The following is an 18,777-nucleotide window of genomic DNA, read 5'->3' on the forward strand; positions in this document are numbered from 1 at the left end:
TTTTGTGTAATGTTTGAGAGATGTTGGTCTATAAATTCCTTGTAATATCTTTGTCAGGTTTGGAAATCAGGGTTATATAGGCCTTATAAAATATGTTGGGGAAATGTTTCCTCCACATCTATATTTGAAAAAAGGTTGTATGATTGTTATTTCTCCTTTAAATGTTTGACAAAAGATAATAAAATATCCGAACCTGGAGTTTTCTTTGTAGGAAGCTTGCTAATTATAAATTAATTTCATTAATAAATACAGAGTTTTTCACATTTTATTTTTCTTTGTCAGTTTTGGTAAGTTGATTCTTTCAAGAAATTGGTCCATTTTATCTAAGTTGTTGAATTTATTAGCATAAAGTTGTTCACATTATTCTTTTAATGTCTATGGTATTTGTAGTGATATCCTGTCTTTCATTCATGATAATGATCATTTTTGTTTGCTTTTTTTCTTTCATCATTCTTGGTAGGAGCTTATCAATTTTACTAAAATTTTCATATACAACTTTAGTCTGTGTGGGCTCTATTTTTTAGTTTACTGTTTCATTAGTTTCTTCTTTTATTTTTATTAGTTTCTTTCTTCTTACTTTAGAATAAATGTGCGCATCTTCTAGCTTCTTAAGGTAGGAACAAGAATCATTGATTTTAAACTTCTCCTTTCCCACTATAGGCATTTAAGGTTATAATTTTCCCTCTGAACAACTGCAGTTAATAAATTTGGTATGCTGAGTTTTCATTTTCATGTAGTTTAAAACGCTTTGCTACTTCCCTTTTGATTTCTTTTTTGAGCTGTAGCTTATTTAGAAATATGTTTTTTAAAATTTCCAGTTATTGAGCTTTTCTAGATATTATAATTGACTTCTGATTTAAATCTGTTTTGATCAGAGAGCACCTTCTGAAAGATTTAAGTCTTATGAAATTCAATGATATTTGTTTTATGGCCCAATATAAGATTTCTTATGTTGTACTTAAAAAGAATGTATATTGCAATTGTTGGGTATAAATAGTTGTTCTATAAATATCAACAAGGTCAAGGTAGTTGATAGTTTTGTTCAAATCTTCTGTACTACTGCTATTTTTTATCTGATTGTTCTATTATTGAGAGAGATATTACAATATGCAACTATGATCATGGATTCATCGGTTTCTCCCTTTGGTTCTGTGTTTGCTTCATCTTTTGTCAGTTTCCTAAACTCCAGTCCCCAAAGGGCAATGCAGTGAGGGCCAGATGGTTCCTGCACAGAGTGAGAACTAGTTCATTACAGTCTAGTAACCATAAAATGTGGAAACCCGGATCTTACATAAGGCTCCCGCCCATCTTGCCCCCTAGAGAGGAAGAAACCTTATCTTTACTCTGCAACATAAGCACTCTCTGGAGAAGGGAGGGAGAGATCTCTATCTTTACTCCCGTCTCCAGGAAGGGAGAGCTCTCTAAGCTTTACTATCCTGGAATGTCTCTTTGTACAAACACTTTTAACTTGGCTGTGAATACCTTCGTTCAGAGGACCTGGGCTGTGCGCAAATATAAAATATTTACAGAGAATTGTCTCCCAAAAACAAGACTCTGCCTTGTAAATGGAATGTTTAGTCCATTGATATCTAATAAACAGTTTGTTGTAGTTCTATCATTTAGCTATTTGTTTTCTATTCATTCTATATTTTCCCTCTTGTTTTTTCCTCATTTCCTGCCTCCCTTTGAGTCAGTAAAAAAAAAAAAATTCAATTTTACTTTTCTTTAGTGGCTCCTCTAGGGATTACAGTATTCGATCTTAACTATCTGGAGTTATAATTGGACCATTTCACATAAATATAAGGATCCTTCAACTTTATAATTCTGTCTGTCCCACCCCCATGCTGGCATCCTTTGTGCTAATGAATTTCTGTCTATCTGCGTGTTATAAAGTTCCCAATACCGTGTTGTAATTTCTGCATTAAACCCTCAGTTGTCTTTTTACCAGTAAGACAAAGAGAAGAACATACTCTTTTCCATCTGCCCGCATGTTTATTGTTTCTGGTGTTGTTGGCTGCTGTCCGTAGGCTGGTGTTTCCGTCTGGGGTCATCTCCCTTTAGCCTGAAGAACTTCCTTTGGCACTTGTTGCAAGGCAGGATTCTGTCCATAAACACTCTCAGTTTTTGCTTATCTGAACATAACTTTATTTTGCTTTTGTTTTTGAAAGATAGTTGCACTGAGTATAGAATTCTGAGTTAACGGCCATTTTCTTTAGCACTATCGAAATGCCATTCTACTGTCTGCTGACCTCCACATTCTCATGAGAAGTTAGCAGGCTTTGGGAGTATTGTTCTCCATATATAATGTGTCTTTTCTATGACTACTTTGAAGATATTATTTTTATCTTTTGTTTCCAGCAGTTTGACTAAAATCTGCCTAGGTCGGTGTTGTTAATAATTATCTAGTAGTTCACTGAACTTCTCTCATCTGTAATTTAATATTTTTTCACCAAATTTGGAAAATTGTAGGCCGTAGTCAAGTGTTTTCTGCCAATCTCTCTCTTTTTCTTTTATTTCTGGGACTCTAATTGCACATATATTATACACTTACACATGATAATGACCACTTATCATTTAGTGACCCACAGTTCACTGAAACTATTATGTATTCTTTTCTCCATCTTTTTTGTTCTGTTCTCAGGTTAGATAATTTCTGTGAATCTGTCCTCAAGTTTGCTGATTCTTTTCTGATAACACCAATCTGCTGTTCACCTACTGGTAAAATTTTTATTTCAGATTTTATCATTTCAATTGCAAAATTTCCATTTGGTTCTTTTTTTAAAAACAATTTTCATTTCTCTTCTCACTATGTTTTTGTTTTTTAAGTTCTCAGACTGTAACAAATCCTCACATATTTACTGTTTTACATTTTCTAATATAAAACCATTGTGAACATCAATTACATTTTATCTCTCATATAATAGTAATAATGTGTAACAAATTTTTTATTGTTATTCCTTCCTCGCTGGAATATTTTCAGGTTCTCTTATCTTTACAATACCTATGGGATGGTTATTCATTCATTTGCCTGTTTTGAGACACTAAACCGAAAAACTTTTGCTTCTTTTTTTGTGTGTCTGATACTCCACATAAATTTTCAATGTCTTAATTTGATGACTCAGATAAGAGATCTAACTGAACAACTTCACATACTTGAGATAGAGGAAGGTTTGCATAACCATTATTTAACAAATTCCCTTAAGCATTTAGGCAGCCCTAGATTTCTCAAGCTAACTCACAGGTATATAATTTTGTTTGGAGTTAGCTTCATATCAGCCCTCAAAGAAAGCATTTTTCCAGAGGGAGAGGAAATCTATAAGGATCCCTGAGGCATCACTAAAATAAATCAGTAATACATACCAGCTAAGATTTCCTCCTTATCTAACTAGACAGATGTAAATTATTCTTATTACCAGTGAAATGGTACTTGAGATGAAAGATACAAAAATAAAAAAAACTGAAACAGACATCTCTATTTAAAAAAAAGATATAATAAGTATAAGTAGTTTTGTACAATTCCTTGGTGCACTCTCAACAGTGAGACATAAAGATGACAGCTGTCTACATTGGCAGCTGTAGTTTACAGATACTCTGAAACTGAATTCATGACCTCGTGCTGTTTACTGAGAACACTTTATTATCAAAATACTAACTTCCTATATGTCCCTAAATTTTCTTAGTCAGAAAAGCATATATAGTAAGTGGATTAATAAATCCTTTATAATTAACATAAATAAAGTAAATAATTTTTATTAATAAAGATTTGTCCCCATCCCCACTAAATAAATGTTAACTGGAGAAAAAATTGGTTTAAAGTTATTATTCTGGTCATTTTCTGCTGTCTAACAAACCACCCTAAAATGTAGTGGCTTCAAAAAACAATTTATTACAGTTCTGTGTGTTCAGTGGCTCGGGAGGAAGTCTCCTGCTGCCGCACTGAGATGTCTGCTGGGCACATGTTTTTGGACTTGGGCTTGGGTGACTAGGACAGCTGGAGGATAGCCAGGATTCTCTTTCCATGCTGCCTCTCCCTTTACCTAGCATGGACTTATCAGCATGATGATATCAGGGTCGCCAGACTTTATACATGGATCTGGCTTTTCCTAGAGCAAGCATGCCACAGACCAAGTTGGAAGCTGCAACGTTTCTAATCTAACCCCACTTCTATAAAGTCCTATGGATTAGCAGAGAGCTACAGGACCAGACTGATTAAAGCAGAGAGAACTGCATAATCCTGGTTCATTGGCGACTGTCTTTGGGGATGAGCTACCATAGGAGTGCACTCATGTTTGAGTGCCCTTGACACTGCCATCTTCATCTCAAGTGAGAGCATATGAATTTAGAACTTCCTGAGTTGACTCGATCAGCTTCTGCCACAGGCATCTTAGCCCCCTCTGCCTAACAGAAACTAGAATACTCAGTTAACGCTTCCATTTAGTTGCCTCGGTTTATTTCTTTTCAAAACCTGAATTAAACAAATGAATGGTCTGCCATATATTTTATTTTTCTTTTCTCAACTCCTAATTCTCTCTTTATAGTTATGTCCAATTTAGATGTCTTAAGATTCATGTGCAACTTGAACCTCTGCCTTCCTCCTCCCTCAAAGGTTACCTTTCTCTAATCTCATGGAAATCAAGGGCAGGAGTAGGAAAGTAGGTTTTTGTCTTACCTCCACCCTAATTGTTCACATGGTTTTATTTCTCCACATCAACTGACCCTAGCCATCACCAGTATTGTTGGGGCTTGCTGCTAGTTATTGCCCAGAATTTTTGGATTAGTCCCCTTGATAGTCTGCGTGTGTGGCAGCAGAAGTATCAAGGTCTGGCAGGTCCACCATTCTCCAGGATCCCACCACACAAGGCTGTAGGGGGATATCACACTTTATTGAAAGAGTTGAGTCGATGAACCTTTAGTTTTTGGAGTAGAATAATTCTTTCTTGGGTGGACATGTCCCATGGGTTATATAACACTTACTTAGCGTTCCTGGTGCTGGGGAACTGAAATCTGGTAGCCCACCCTAATTATTGTGGCAATCAGAACTCCAGAAGTTCCTAAGCACTCCTGGTGAAGGGGAAATGTCCCAGATTGAAAACTACTGGATTAGAGTCATTAAAGAAAACACTACTTAAAAACAGAAATATTTCATAAAATTGACAATTGTATGTTTTCCTATAATCGAAGGGAAAACTATTTACGAAGTTACATGAATCCTTTTAAAGACCTGCTTTGTTTTTAACCTGGTTTCCTTGTCTTCAGATCTTTGCCTGTCTCTAAAACCCTTTCCTTCTTCACAAAAGCACACTGCCTACCAGCACAGATTCTAGTCTATTGACATAGCCGCTAGCCTCATGTGTCTACTGAGCACTTAAAATGTGACTAATCCAAACCGAGACATGAAAATACACTGAGTACAAAAAGGATATAAAATATTCTCGTTTTTATATTGATACATTTTGAAATATTTTTGATATAAGTTAAATAAAATATTGAAATTAATTTCTACTGGGGTTTTTTAATGTGGCTACTAAAAAATGTAAAATTGCATATGTAGCTTATGGGTTTTTTTTTTTTAAGATTTTATTTATTTATTTGACACAGAGAGCACAAGCAGGAGGGAGGAAGAGAGGGAGAGGGAGAAGCAGACTTCCTGCTGAGCAGGGAGCCCCATGCGGGACTCGGTCCCAGGATTCCAGGATCCTGACCTGAGTGAAAGGCAGACGCTTAACTAACTGAGCCACCCAGGCGCCCCTGTAGCTTACATTTTATTTCTAGTGGACAGTGCTGAGAAATCATGTCTCAGTGTGGAGGGGCTCAGGGGTTCAACTGGTTGGATAAAGGAACTTAAAGCTACACTTGCATTGTACATTATATAAGGTTGAGGAAAAATACTCAGTATCAAAGACCTGGGGGGATTCTTATTTTTTATTGTGATGAAACATACATAACACAAAATTTACCATTTTTAAGTATACCACTTAAGTGGCACTAAGGACATTCACATTGCCGTACAACTGTCACCATCATCTTCCCAACTGAAATTCTATACCCATTACACACTTAACTCCCCATACCCTTTTTCACCCAGCCTCTGGCAGCCACCTTAGTACTTTCTGTCCTCAAATTTGACTAGTCTAGGTAATATGATTGTGGAATAAGACAATATTTGTCCTTCTGTAATTGGCTTATTTTACTTAGTGGAATGTATTCAGGGTTCATTCATGTTGTAGCATATGTCAGAATTTCCTCTTTAATTGTACATGTATGTCACATTTTGTTTATTCGTCTGTCAAGGGACACTTAAGGTTCCTACCTTTTGGCTATTGTGAACAATGTTGTTATGAACATAAGTATATAAACATTTGTTTGAGCCTCTGCTTTCACTTCTTTGGGGTATATTCCCAAAAGTGGAATTGCCAGATCATATTGGTAATTCCCAGTAATTTTCTGAGGAATCACCATACCCTTTTTACAACAACTGCCTATTTTGCATTCTCACCAACGTATAAGGTTTCCAGTTTCTTCACATCCTCATAAGTTCTTGTAAGTTTCTGTTTGTTTTGTTTTGTTTTTATCATAACCACCCTAATGGGTGTAAAGTGGTGTCTCATTGCAGTTGTGATTTGCATTTCCCTAATGATTAGTGAGGTTGAGCATCACTTCATGTTCTTGTTGGTATTTGTATATCTTCTTTGGAGAAATATGTGTTCAAGTCCTTTGCCCGTTGTTTAAGTAGATTATTTTTGTTGTTATCCAAATGTGGGAGTTTTTAAATATATTCCTGAACCAATTGCTTATCAGATATATGACTTACAAATATGTTTTTCCATTCTCTCAGTTGCCTTTTCACTTATGATAGTGTTCTTGGATGCATAAAACCTTTTAATTTTGATGTAGTCCAATTTATTTTTTCTTTTGTTGACTATGCTTTTGACATCATATCCAAGAAATCATTGCCAAATCCAACAAAGCTTTTCCCCTATGTTTCTCTCTAAGAGTTCCATAGTTTTAGCTCCTATGTTTAGGTCTTTGATCTATTTTGAGTTAATGTTTGCATATGCTGTAAGATAAGAGTCCATCTTCATTCTTTTGCATATGGATATCCAGTTTTCCCAACATCATTTGTTGAAAAAGACTGTTTCTTCCTCATTAAGTAGTTTTGGCACCGTTGTGGAAAATCATTTGACTACACATGGGTTTATTTCTAGGCTCTCTAATCTATTCCATTGATATGTCTGTCTTTATGCTCGTACTATACTACCTTGATTACTATAAATTTAAGGTAAGTTTTTATTTTTTATTTTATTTTTTATAATAATTTTTTATTATGTTATGTTAGTCACCATACAGTATATCCTTAGTTTTTGATGGCAATGTTCCATGATTCATTGTTTGCATATAATACCCAGTGCACCATGCAATACGTGCCCTCCTTAATACCATCACCATCCTATCCCGTTCCCCACCCCCCCCCTCCCCTCTGAAGCCCTCAGTTTGTTTCCCAGAGTCCACAGTTTCTTATGGTTCATTCCCCCTTCTCTTTACTCCCCGTCATTCTTCCCTTCCTTCTCCTACCAATCTTCCTATTTCTTATGTTCCATAAATGAGTGAAACCATATGATAATTGTCTTTCTGTGCTTGATTTATTTCACTTAGCATAATCTCCTCCAGTCCCGTCCATGTTGCTGCAAATGCTGTGTAATCATTCTTTCTGTCCACCTTTGTTCTTTTTCAAGAATGTGGTGGCTATTAAGGGGTCCCTTGAGATTTCATATGAATTTTAAGATGGATTTTTTAATTAAGTCTACTAATCCATGAACGTAAGATATCTTTCCGTTTATGTGTGTTTTTAAAAAATTGCAGCAATATTTTGTGTTTTTGGTGTGCAGGTCTTTCACCTCCTTGGCTGAGTTTATTCCCAAGTATTTTATTCTTTTTGATGCTGTTGTAAATGGGATTGCTTTCTTAATTACCTGTCTAGATTCTTAATTGTTAATATATAGAAACACAACTGATTCTTGTGTATTGATATTGTGTCCTGCAACTTTGCTAAATTTATTTACTAGTTCTAACAGTGTTTTTGTGGAACTTTTAAAGTTTTCTGCCCGTGCCACCTATGAACAGAGATCATTTTACCTTTTTTCTCTCCATTTTGGATGACTTTTATTTAATTTTCTTGCCTAATTGCTCTGGCTAGGACTTCCAGTTTTATGTTGAACCAAGTGGTGAAAGCAAACTTCCTCATCTTACCGTGAGGGGACTCCTGAAGGAGATGGCTTGGGGGTGCCTATCTGTGGCACTACAGCATTATCTCCTACCTGCCACAGGGGTAGGACTATTTGAAGATCTGTAACCCTACTTCATAGAATTGTAGTTTCTTAAAGCTGAGTTATTTAAATGAGAATAATGCTTTGGCCCATGAAGGTCTTTGGAAAGATTGTTAATAGTAACCCATGACACTAAAAATCTTAGAGTTCTTATCTACCACCTGTCAATCCCATACATTCCAAAGAGAAGAACCACTTGGCAGTTTCTTAACCAGTGAGTTGCCATTTTCCTTCTTCATTTTTCTCTTCGTCCAGAAAATAATTATTAACACACACACACACACACACACATGCACATGTTTTCCACAAACAAAATTACTTTTTTGAAACAGTTGAAACTAGAGAACATGAATTCAAGTGCCCAGGCAGTCAGAAATAAATGAAATAGGAAAGTTAAGAAAAATAGGGTTATTGGCAGGCGTTTGTAGTCATGTGGGGATAGGAGTCCAGGGTTGACAAATCTTGCAGATTTTCAAGAGAAGGTGAAAATCAAAATTTTTATGTAAATTGTGTGGATTTCTAGTATAGCTCAGACTTAATATGATAGTCAATTTTAAACTTCTGGTCTAAAAGCAGAAGAAAAATCTGTAGTATCATCCTGACTGCCCTATAATTTGCAATGCTTCTTCCTTCACCAATGAATTCGTTTTTCTCATTCCAGAAAATAGTGTAGCTTTTTAGTAAAGAATTCTTCCACAGCAGGCTTTGGGAGGTGGGAACATGGATGCAGGCCTGCCAGAAATTAGAAAGACCCCCATTAAAGAGCCTTCCCTTAGTTGCAAAGTGCCTGGATAAGATTCTGGAATTACCACATATGAAGATATAAAAATTCTTAGCTAAGGACCTTTTTTTTTTTTAAATTTAAAATGTGTTGTTTCTAAGTAAGTAGACTTTTGAAATATGAAAACATCATTATATAACAAATCATTAGTTTGAAACTATTTTCTGTGTTCACATTTTTAAGACTTATTGCCTCATTCAGTTATCTACTTTGTGTTTCACATATAGAGCTTTTGAAGAGAAACGAAAAGAACAAGAAGAAAGAGAACAACAAATCAGAGAACAAATACTTCAACAAAGAAAAGAGAAGTTTGAAGAAGTCACTGAAAAATTCCAGCGTGCTCATATTCCTCTTTCACAACGGAGGGGAGCAGGTAACTGAACTTCTGGAACAATATGAGGGCAAAAATGAAAATCATATCATATTTAACTTGAGTAGACAATAAAATGACAAATTAAGAAAGAAAGTGTAAATTCAAACTAAAAAATGTGCCTTTTGAGCAATAAGACTTTAACCAAATGAAAAATTGTAATTTGATTTAGGTTTAATTTAGAGAATATTTTGTTGGTCCTATTAGTAAATTTTGAAAGTTCACAAGTTTTATTCTACTTCATACTGGCTTACAGTGTTTTGTCTTTTTAAAACTGATGTAGTAAAAATAAAATTTAATATTTAGGCTCAGTAAATTAGCGTCACATTCATTCTGGCATTTTATTCACATTTTGGTTCAAATTCTTATTGAAGAGACTGACAAAATAAAAAAGAAAGTGTACAAAGTAATATAATCTAACAATCTGAGACGTGGAATCAATTAAGAATTTAAATACGATGATGGTTGATTCTTTGGTACCAGATCTACATTTTTTATACCTTAAATAGCAACACGTAATTAACTATAAAATGTCAAAGTTTAAAAAAAAAAAAAAAAAAAGGACAGGGTCCCTGAGTGGGTTAGTTGGTTAAGCGTCCAACTCTTGATTTCAGCTCAGGTCATGATCTAAGGGTCATGAAATTGAGCCCCATGTCAGGCTCTGAGTACTGGGCATGGATCCTACTTAAGATTCTCTCTCTCCCTCTCCCTCCGCACCTTACCTACCCCCCACTCACGTACATGTGCTTTCTCTTTTAAAAAAAGTAAAGAAAAAAGGAAAGAAAGAAAGAAAAAAATAGAAAGAAAGAAGGAAAGAAAGAAAGAGAAAGAAAGAAAGAAAGAAAGAAAGAACGAACGAACGAACGAACAGGCAGAACCTTTACGTTCAGCAAACATGAAAAAGAAAGAAAGGAAGGAAGGAAAGGAAGAAGGGGAAGGGAGTGATGTGGGAAGTTCTCCAGCAGAAGTAGATTTACTGTGAAGCTACTTAGGCTTGAGTTTCATGAGTCCTCACTGTCCCGGCCCCTACACCTAATTTTATATTAGCAATTTTGCATTATTTTTTCTTAACAAAGGCCCCAAGTTGTATAAGCCCTATGCTCTCATAGAACTTGTGTCTATCCCGGATTTTCAGGATATATCGATAATCATAAAAAAGGTCCAAATCACAATATATGATATTCTGCCTTTTGGTAAGTAAAGGGGAAAATTAGAATATATATTTATATTTGCTTATATTTGCATAAAGAAACAGTGAAAGAATATACAAATGACCAAGGAAAATGAGACTTCCAAATGTGTGTCATGTATATTTTTTAACTTCTGAATATATTATCCATACAAAATATCAAATTAATACTTCAGGAAAATTCAATGCTATGAATGAAGAGCAAGAACAAAGCTATGAAAGACAACTATTTACTTAATTGTCTATTAGTTTATTTATTCCCAAATCCTGAAGGTTAACTGAAGACTCAGCAGGTAAGCATGATAGTTGGCTCTCCCCCTTCTTACAAAGAAGGGCAGCAGATTGGGGTCTCAGGAGGTCGGAAGACTGTGGGAGTACAAGAACTGGAAGGCTCAGAGGTCCCGGAGTAACTGAGGTCGTTCTGCAAGAGCACAGGCTTCCATGATCAGCAGAGAATGAGAGGGAGGCACTGGGAGGTCCTCGGACACCAGCAGCACAAGCAGTAATGGGTGGTGGTAAACTCATCTCAGGCACTTTTCTTTTCATTGAGGTGTAACTGACATATGATAGCCTGTTAATTTCAGGTGTACATCTTTGTGATTCGGCATTTTTATATGTTAGTAAATGATCCCCACAATAAGTGTAGTTCCATCTGTCACTACACAACGTGAGGACAGTGTTACTGACTCTCCTCCCTGTGCTGTATGTCACATGCCCATGACGTACTTATTTTATGCCCGGAAGTCTGTACCTCTTAATCCCTTTCAGCTACCTCACACTTCACCAGCCCCTCAATCTTTACCCCCTTTGATACCGGTTTGTTTCCTTTCTCTCTGAGTCTGTCTGTTTTGTTTCGTGTGTTCATTTGTTTTGTTTTTTAGAGTCCACATATAAGTGACATCATACGGTATTTGGCCTCTGACTTATTTCACTTAGCATAATGCTAGTCCATCACTTTGTCTCAAATGACAAGATTTCGTTCTTTTTTATGGTTGAGTAATATCCCATCATGTATGTATACCATGTCTTCCTTATCCATTCATCTATCAATGGATGGAGGCTGTTTCCATTTCTAGGCTGTTGTAGATAATGCTGGGATGAACATATGGGTGCATCTATCTCTTCAGTCTAATGTTTTTGTTGAGCTGCGTTAGTGTTAAAGTTAGTGTCTAGGCTCTCTTTGATCGGCAATGAGTGGTGCTTAATAAAAGCAAGTCTCAGACCATAATCTTGCATGACTAGACACAGACCATTAATACAGCTTGTTCCGCAAGCTGAGTATGAAGTCCCAGCATTCTGTCCTTATAGGTGCTCTAACTACACCTTGTATGAAAGGGTTACCGAGGCACACACAGCCACATTCCAGAGGCAGAGCTGTGTGCCCTCTGGCTTTGGACATTCAGAAATGTTCCTGTATTAATGGTTGGATACAAGACTGATCAGACATCAAGACTCAGAGGTCATCCATAGGGTAAAGGAAATAGACCTCCCTGGATTCTTATTCTCTGTTTATGTAAAGGTAGGGAGTGATTAACATATGTTTAGGAAAATGCACTTGTCTTGAATTCCTTTAATTTCAACAAAGAAAGCCCATTTTAACATTCATCAAGCTATTCAACAGGCTGTTACTTTCACCAATAAAAACCCATGTTAGACGTTGAGTATACTAATTAGAAAACCAGTCGATATATAACACTTAGTAGTATCTGCCTCAAAAGGATTGGTCCTTTATGACTGGAATATCCTGCCAGCCCTGTCATAACTGATGGTACATTAATGCCATCACCCCTTGATTAAGGAAATGGACTGTATCTAGAGTTCAATGTGACCTAACCCATATATAATAATATACTGGCTTTGCTTCGGCATTTTAAAGTAAAAAACAAACGTCACAATAGCGGGAAAGTCTGATAACATAGGGGCTTTTAAAAAAAGGAGGAGGAGAGACAGTTTGGAGGTGTCAGTGGAGACCTAGAAATTCAGCTACCCTACCTCCATGCCTTGGGTTGTCTGTGATACGTGACGGTAGGAAAGTAGCACCCCCACTGAAGCGGGCCGCAAGAGAAGCAGTATCCCTAGAAGACGGCTGCTTCACCTGGAGCAAGAAGGTGAGAAGAATACTGACCGAAGTAGGAGACGCAGAGCACGCTGAGTACAGAGTGCACAGTGGAAGGCTTCGGGGAAGCGGGCACATGGGAAGCAGAGTTGGGTTAGAGGCTGTGCTGCATAGTGTGGAGACAAATGTCCACAGAATCTATGACCTTGAACGAGCTATTTCTCTGGGCCCATTTCCTCCATTGCAAAGTGGAGATTCAAATAGCATCTGCCTCAAAGACCGTAGTGAGGATTAAATTAGCTAATAGTTACTGCGTGCTTAAAAATAATGTCTGTAACAGTAAGTGCTCAGTAAACAATGTTGATTTTTTTACACCTTCCCATTTTCTTCATAAGAATATTAATAAACTTTGGGGCACCTGGTGGCTCACTTGGTTGAGTGGCATACTCTTTATTTCAGGTCAGGTCATGATGTCAGGGTTGAGGGATCGAGCCCGCCTCTGGCTCCACGCTCTGGGAGGGAGTCTACTTGAGATTCTCTCCCTCTACCTCTGCCCCTCCCCTCACTGTTGTGCTCTTGCTCTCTCTTTCTCAAATAAATAAATCTTTAAAAAAAATATATTAGTAAATTTTGTCAGAAATTTATGGAATCCTCAGGGCACCTGGGTGGTTCAGTCATTAAGCATCTGCCTTCGGCTCAGGGCGCGATCCCAGGGTCCTGGGATCGAGCCCCGCATCAGGCTCCCTGCTCCGCTGGGAGCCTGCTTCTTCCTCTCCCACTCCCCCTGCTTGTGTTCCCTCTCTCACTGTCTCTCTCTCTGTCAAATAAATAAATAAAATCTTAAAAAAAAAAAAAAAAGAAATCTATGGAATCCCAAGATCAAATATAGTGGGGTTTGCATGCTAGAACGAAGAGCCTGGACAATTCTCAAAGTTTTTTCCCAGATAAATATTCTTAATATTGGCAATGTAACAGTTTCTCTGTGGGGAATTAGATGTCTAAATTTAAAATATTTACACTACCCTAAAAAATATTTTCTTTTTACAAAAGTTTTAAAGTAGTATTTTATTATTGACCAATTAAATTATATAAAAAGATAATTGAAGGTGAAGGGATTCTGTACTATTTGCTTTTTCTTTATTATCCCTTCAGTTTTTCAAAAACCGGTTCCTCCATTGGAAGAAGCCCTCAAGCAAATTCAGGAATCCAATTTAAAGTCAGAAGTAAACCTCCTCCCTTCCCACAGACCAACAATAAATTGGAGGTGAGTAATTATTATTATAATGTATAATTATTAATATATAATAATTAAATAGCTTTCTTTTGCTGAGTTTGTAGGCCTTTTCATCAGTTACTCTTCACCTTTGTTGTAGAGTTTACTATTTTATTTTCATAGATTAATTTGAGGTAGAGTAGAATATAAATTGCTTCAAGAATAAGGCAAAATTCTAATTCATTGTCTTTGGTATTACAGTGCTGCCTATGTTGAGTAATTTTCTATGGAAACTATCACTAAAACCATTTTAAAATATTAATGTTCATTATTTATCTTCACTGAGAGGAAAAAATTGTGTTGAATTGTAGTGATATAAGTTTAGATAAAAGGAGTAATTTATGGTAGAAATGGGTTTTTCCTCATGGAAAAATCTTTCTTGGATGTCTTGAAAAAGCTAATATCTCCTGCTTCCTCTCCAGGGTAGCTTAAGTGAATTATCTAGGAGCAGTAGCATGGATCAACTAGAGAACCCTGTGACATCTTATATTCTCCATTTATTTATTATAAATGTTTATTGAAGCTACAACATGCATAGCACTAGGTCAAGCATTGTAAAGGGGTTGTGGCGAAATATTATACTGTAAAATACAATTCCTAGTCTATAATCTAGGAGAGAAGCAAAATAGTGCTTCAAAAAGTATAGAATACTACCAAATGAGTAATGACAATACTATATAATATTTATTTATATAAAGACATTTACAATTCAGACATTAATTATGTTAATATTTTACCTGTACATAATGTTATTTACTGAAGTACTTCCATTTTTAGACTGTGTGTGGCCAATAGTTCCCTTGATCAGAGCTAAAAACAATTAAATTCATTTTCTCAGTCTTTATTATAGTTCAGGAAGGACCTCATGGAATAGAAGAGTCTTCAACAGAGCTTTGAAGATAGAAATTGGTTATGAAACAAATGGGCCCTGGGACTCCAGACAGAGGGATGAGCGTGTGCAAGGGCCAAGAGTGACGGAAGGAATGTGTGTTCTAGGGGTTGGAGTGTGCACAGTACCAGTAGCTTGGCTAGGCAGGAGATTGGAGAGTAAAAGCATCTGTACACTAAGGAATAGAAACTTTCTCTTGAGAGTTCAAGAGGAGTGAGTGAAGGATCTTCAGTAGATGGGTGGTAAGATCAGCTTTTCTTTTTTAATATATCATTCCAATCTACTGTGAACAAATGTGAATAATGGATTGGAAGAGAACAAGACAGGAGGTTATTTCAATATATGTAATTGAAATTATATGAGTTCAGAAGTCTAGAGAAAGATCCAGGCTTAAGGTCATTGAACACTACATGGTGGATGAGACACAGCCACGGAGGTTGTGTACTGTGATGACCCGGTCTAGGACAGAGCCCTGAAAACACCCACATTTAAGGAAGTAGAAGAAAGAAGCCTACAAATAGGAGCAGAAAGGTTGATACAGGACTAGGAGAGGGTTGTATCATGGAAACTAAAGAAGGATAGAGTTTCTTGGGAAAAAAAAACAGTTTATAGAGATCAAATGGCTTCTAGGGAATCAGTCACGCAAGCTGCTATCCTGGCCTCAAACACGTGGCCCATTTAAAAGGGGTAATGGGAGACGGGTTAATGAAGGAAGTGGAAAGCCAGCACAGGATGGGGAGCCCCCCAAGAACTGACCACCACAGAATCAGTATTACCCCCACAAACCTGACCTGGAGACATGGGTAGCCACAGAAGGGGGCTGCCAGACAGAACTGTGTCCTCGGTGGAGGAGCCCAGCACAGTGGAAACTAGAAGACTAATGATCAAAAACTTCTTTCTTCTGTCACCCTGACTCTTTCTAGTGCCTTCCATTGGCCAAAATGAACCATAAATCAAAAGGCAAAGGACCATTTAGTCTCTGCCAAGCAGAGACAAGTGGAGAAGCATGGAAAGTGAATCTGGAAAAGAGAGAGTATCCACTATGGAGGCAGTGTGTCCACTCTGTTTCACAATAAACTGTCACCCTGGGGACTTCTGTCAGAGCAGTGTCAGTGACAGGATGAGGACAGAAAAGAGATTGCCATGGGTTGAAAAGGAACAGAGAGAAAGGTAAAAGTTTGTTTATGAAAGGAAAAGAGTGATAGAACAACAGTCTGAAAGATGACATCAAACTGATGAGTAACAGAGCTGAGTGCAGAAGTTGGAGGAGGCTAACCGTGCTGAGTGTCTTACTTTCATCTTTTGAGCCTCACAGCGATCAGCATGGCTGAGTGAGATGTAGTTCTCCTCTCAGGACAGCTCTGCAGTTACATGATAATATACGTGTAATACGTGTAAGGGGGACTGTTACAGAGGTATTAGCGAAGTGATCAAGTATGAAATGTCAAGTTGGGAAGGCTTGAAGGATGAATACCAATTGTCTAATGAGGAAGCATAGGTTGGGTTGAGCATGTCCAGGCCTACAGTGTTGTAAAAGGCACAGACCCCTAAGGACAGAGAGCTTGCTCAGAGTGGCAGGACTGTAGGATGTGTTGCTAGGAGGACAGGAGATAATCTAGAAATGTAGATTGAGATCCAGTGTGAAATGTTTTTATGTCTAGCTGGAAAGTTTGAAGGCACCTTTTACTATAACTAGTAGAGAAGCAGTGAAGGTTTTTACTCAGGGACTGATTTTTATTTTATTTTATTTTATTTATTTGAGAGAGAGAGCAGGAGCAGGGTGTGGAGGAGAGGCAGAGGGAGAACTAGACTCCCCTCTGAGCAGGAAGCCCAACCCAAGGGCTTGATCCCAGGCCCCTGGGATCATGACCTGAGCGGGAGGCAGGCACTTAACTGACTGAGCCACCCAGGCCCCCCAATGAGGGACTGATATAATCCTCTTTATCATTTTAGAAAGATAATTGGTGCGAATGTTGAAGAATGAAAAGGATGGAAAGAAACTGAAGGCTAGGGGACAAGAGAAGATTAATGGGATAATCCAAAGGATAGATCATCACAGCTTAAACTGGAATAGTACCGTTTTGAATAGTGAGAAATGATAGGTCTGTGAAGGAATAAAAATATTTTGAGTGGTTAGAAGGAAAGGATAAGAGAAGGAAGGGTGCAAACACCTTTTCACAGTACAGAGAAGTGATGTAAGAAAGAGGATTTAAGAATGTTGACCAGATAGAAGTATAAAACATGGAGCATGGAGTGATCAGTGGCAGGAAAATCAGGAGGTATCCAGCCATGAATTTGAAAGGACTTATGTTAAAAGGGTAGTAGTAGTGAAGTCAAAAGGAAAGATAGAAGGAAAAGACATTTCATAGAAATAGATTATGGAAATTAGATTATGAGTTTGGTGTATGATGGGATAAAGAAAATGAAAAGAAGCAAAAGAGACCAAAGAAGCTAGAATTTTGAGTCTTGATGATTGAGGGAATCTGTTGACTTTAAAAATAAAAAGAACAAAATAAGTCAAGCAGAGAAAGACAATTATCATATGGTTTCACTCATTTATGGCACATAAGAAATAGCAGGAAGATCGGTAGGAGAAGGAAAGGAAGAATGAAGGGGGGGTAATCAGAAGGGGGAATGAAGCATAAGAGACTATGGACTCTGGGAAACAAACTGAGGGCTTCAGAGGGGAGGGGGGTAGAGGACTGGGATAGGCCGGTGATGGGATTAAGGAGGGCACATATTGCATGGAGCACTGGGTGTTAGACGCAAGTAATGAATCATGGAACTTTACATCAAAAACTAAGGATATACTGTATGGTGACTAACATAACAATAAAAAATTATTATAAAAAAATTTTTAAAAAGAAAAAGAACAAAAGGAAACAGTGCAAGTTTGGCAAGATTCATTTGCAATTTCATTTCAGGCATCTGAATTGAGGGGATAAATATTCAAGTAGAAATGTATACAAACAATTGGCCCTAAAATGAAATGAGAGATCCAGGCTGTAGAAATACACTTGAAAGTCGTGATTGTATACGTTGTTGCATCATTTTTATATGTAGTTATGTCTCCCCAACCAGACTGTGATATTCTAGGGAACAGTGGCTAAATGGTACACACGCAGGTATTCCCTGTAGTTCCTGTCTCAGTGCTGTGCATGTTGGAGGCGTTCGGTAAAGACTATGAGTGGAGGAACATCCCTGACGTAGTGGACACACCTCCGAGAGTATGAACTTGACCTAAGTCAGTAGATGAGGAGGCTATTCGTCAGAGACAAACACCAAGAGGGAACTCCAGATGGGGGAGCAGGTAGTGTGGGGAAAGGTGTGCTGGCATGAAAGGGCATGCTGTGTTGAGGGCAGTGAACGTAGCTCAGTCCTGCTAGCATGCACAGTCGGAAGGGGAGGTGTGAGCAGACAGGTTAATTGGAAAGGAAGCCATGAGTTGACTCAGGAAGAGCCTTGTTAAGAGTTTGTTCTATAAATAATTACTGAAGCAAGCAATCAACATTTATACTTTAGAAATACTGCCAGAATGGGAAGGAGTGGGGTACAGCTAAAGGTGGGAGAATCAGCTAAAGTGATATGTCAGTTAATAAAAATGAAGACTTCTTGAGAGCTATTTAGGAGGTGGAATCAACATGATTTGGTAACTGTTTAAGAACTGGAAGGTGTTCAGAAGGAGTGAAGCATGACTGGAGATTGGGATTGGTCAGTTAACAGGTAGTGAAACCATAAGAACTTTTAGGGAAGAAGAGGTTTGAAGGAGGGAGTGACTGAAAAGAGGATAGTAAGTTGTAAGTCTGAGACACTTATGGGATATTCCTGAGACAATTTCCCATGGTAAGAACTCTCAGCCACGGATCTAGATATGATAATTGCCAATGAATGAATA

General features: G+C 37.5%; 1 protein-coding gene across 1 annotated transcript in view; it reads left to right on the forward strand.

The window, feature by feature from the left end:
- CEP126 (centrosomal protein 126) overlaps positions 1–18,777 on the forward strand; it is an 85,593-nt gene that overhangs the window by 27,047 nt on the left and 39,769 nt on the right. The window contains exons 3-4 of the mRNA XM_026505907.4: positions 9,333–9,478; positions 13,873–13,984. Coding sequence (XP_026361692.2) covers positions 9,333–9,478; positions 13,873–13,984 — 258 coding nt within the window. The remainder of the gene's footprint in view (positions 1–9,332; positions 9,479–13,872; positions 13,985–18,777) is intronic.

Source organism: Ursus arctos, unplaced genomic scaffold (assembly GCF_023065955.2).
Source record: "Ursus arctos isolate Adak ecotype North America unplaced genomic scaffold, UrsArc2.0 scaffold_22, whole genome shotgun sequence".
NCBI lineage: Eukaryota > Metazoa > Chordata > Mammalia > Carnivora > Ursidae > Ursus > Ursus arctos.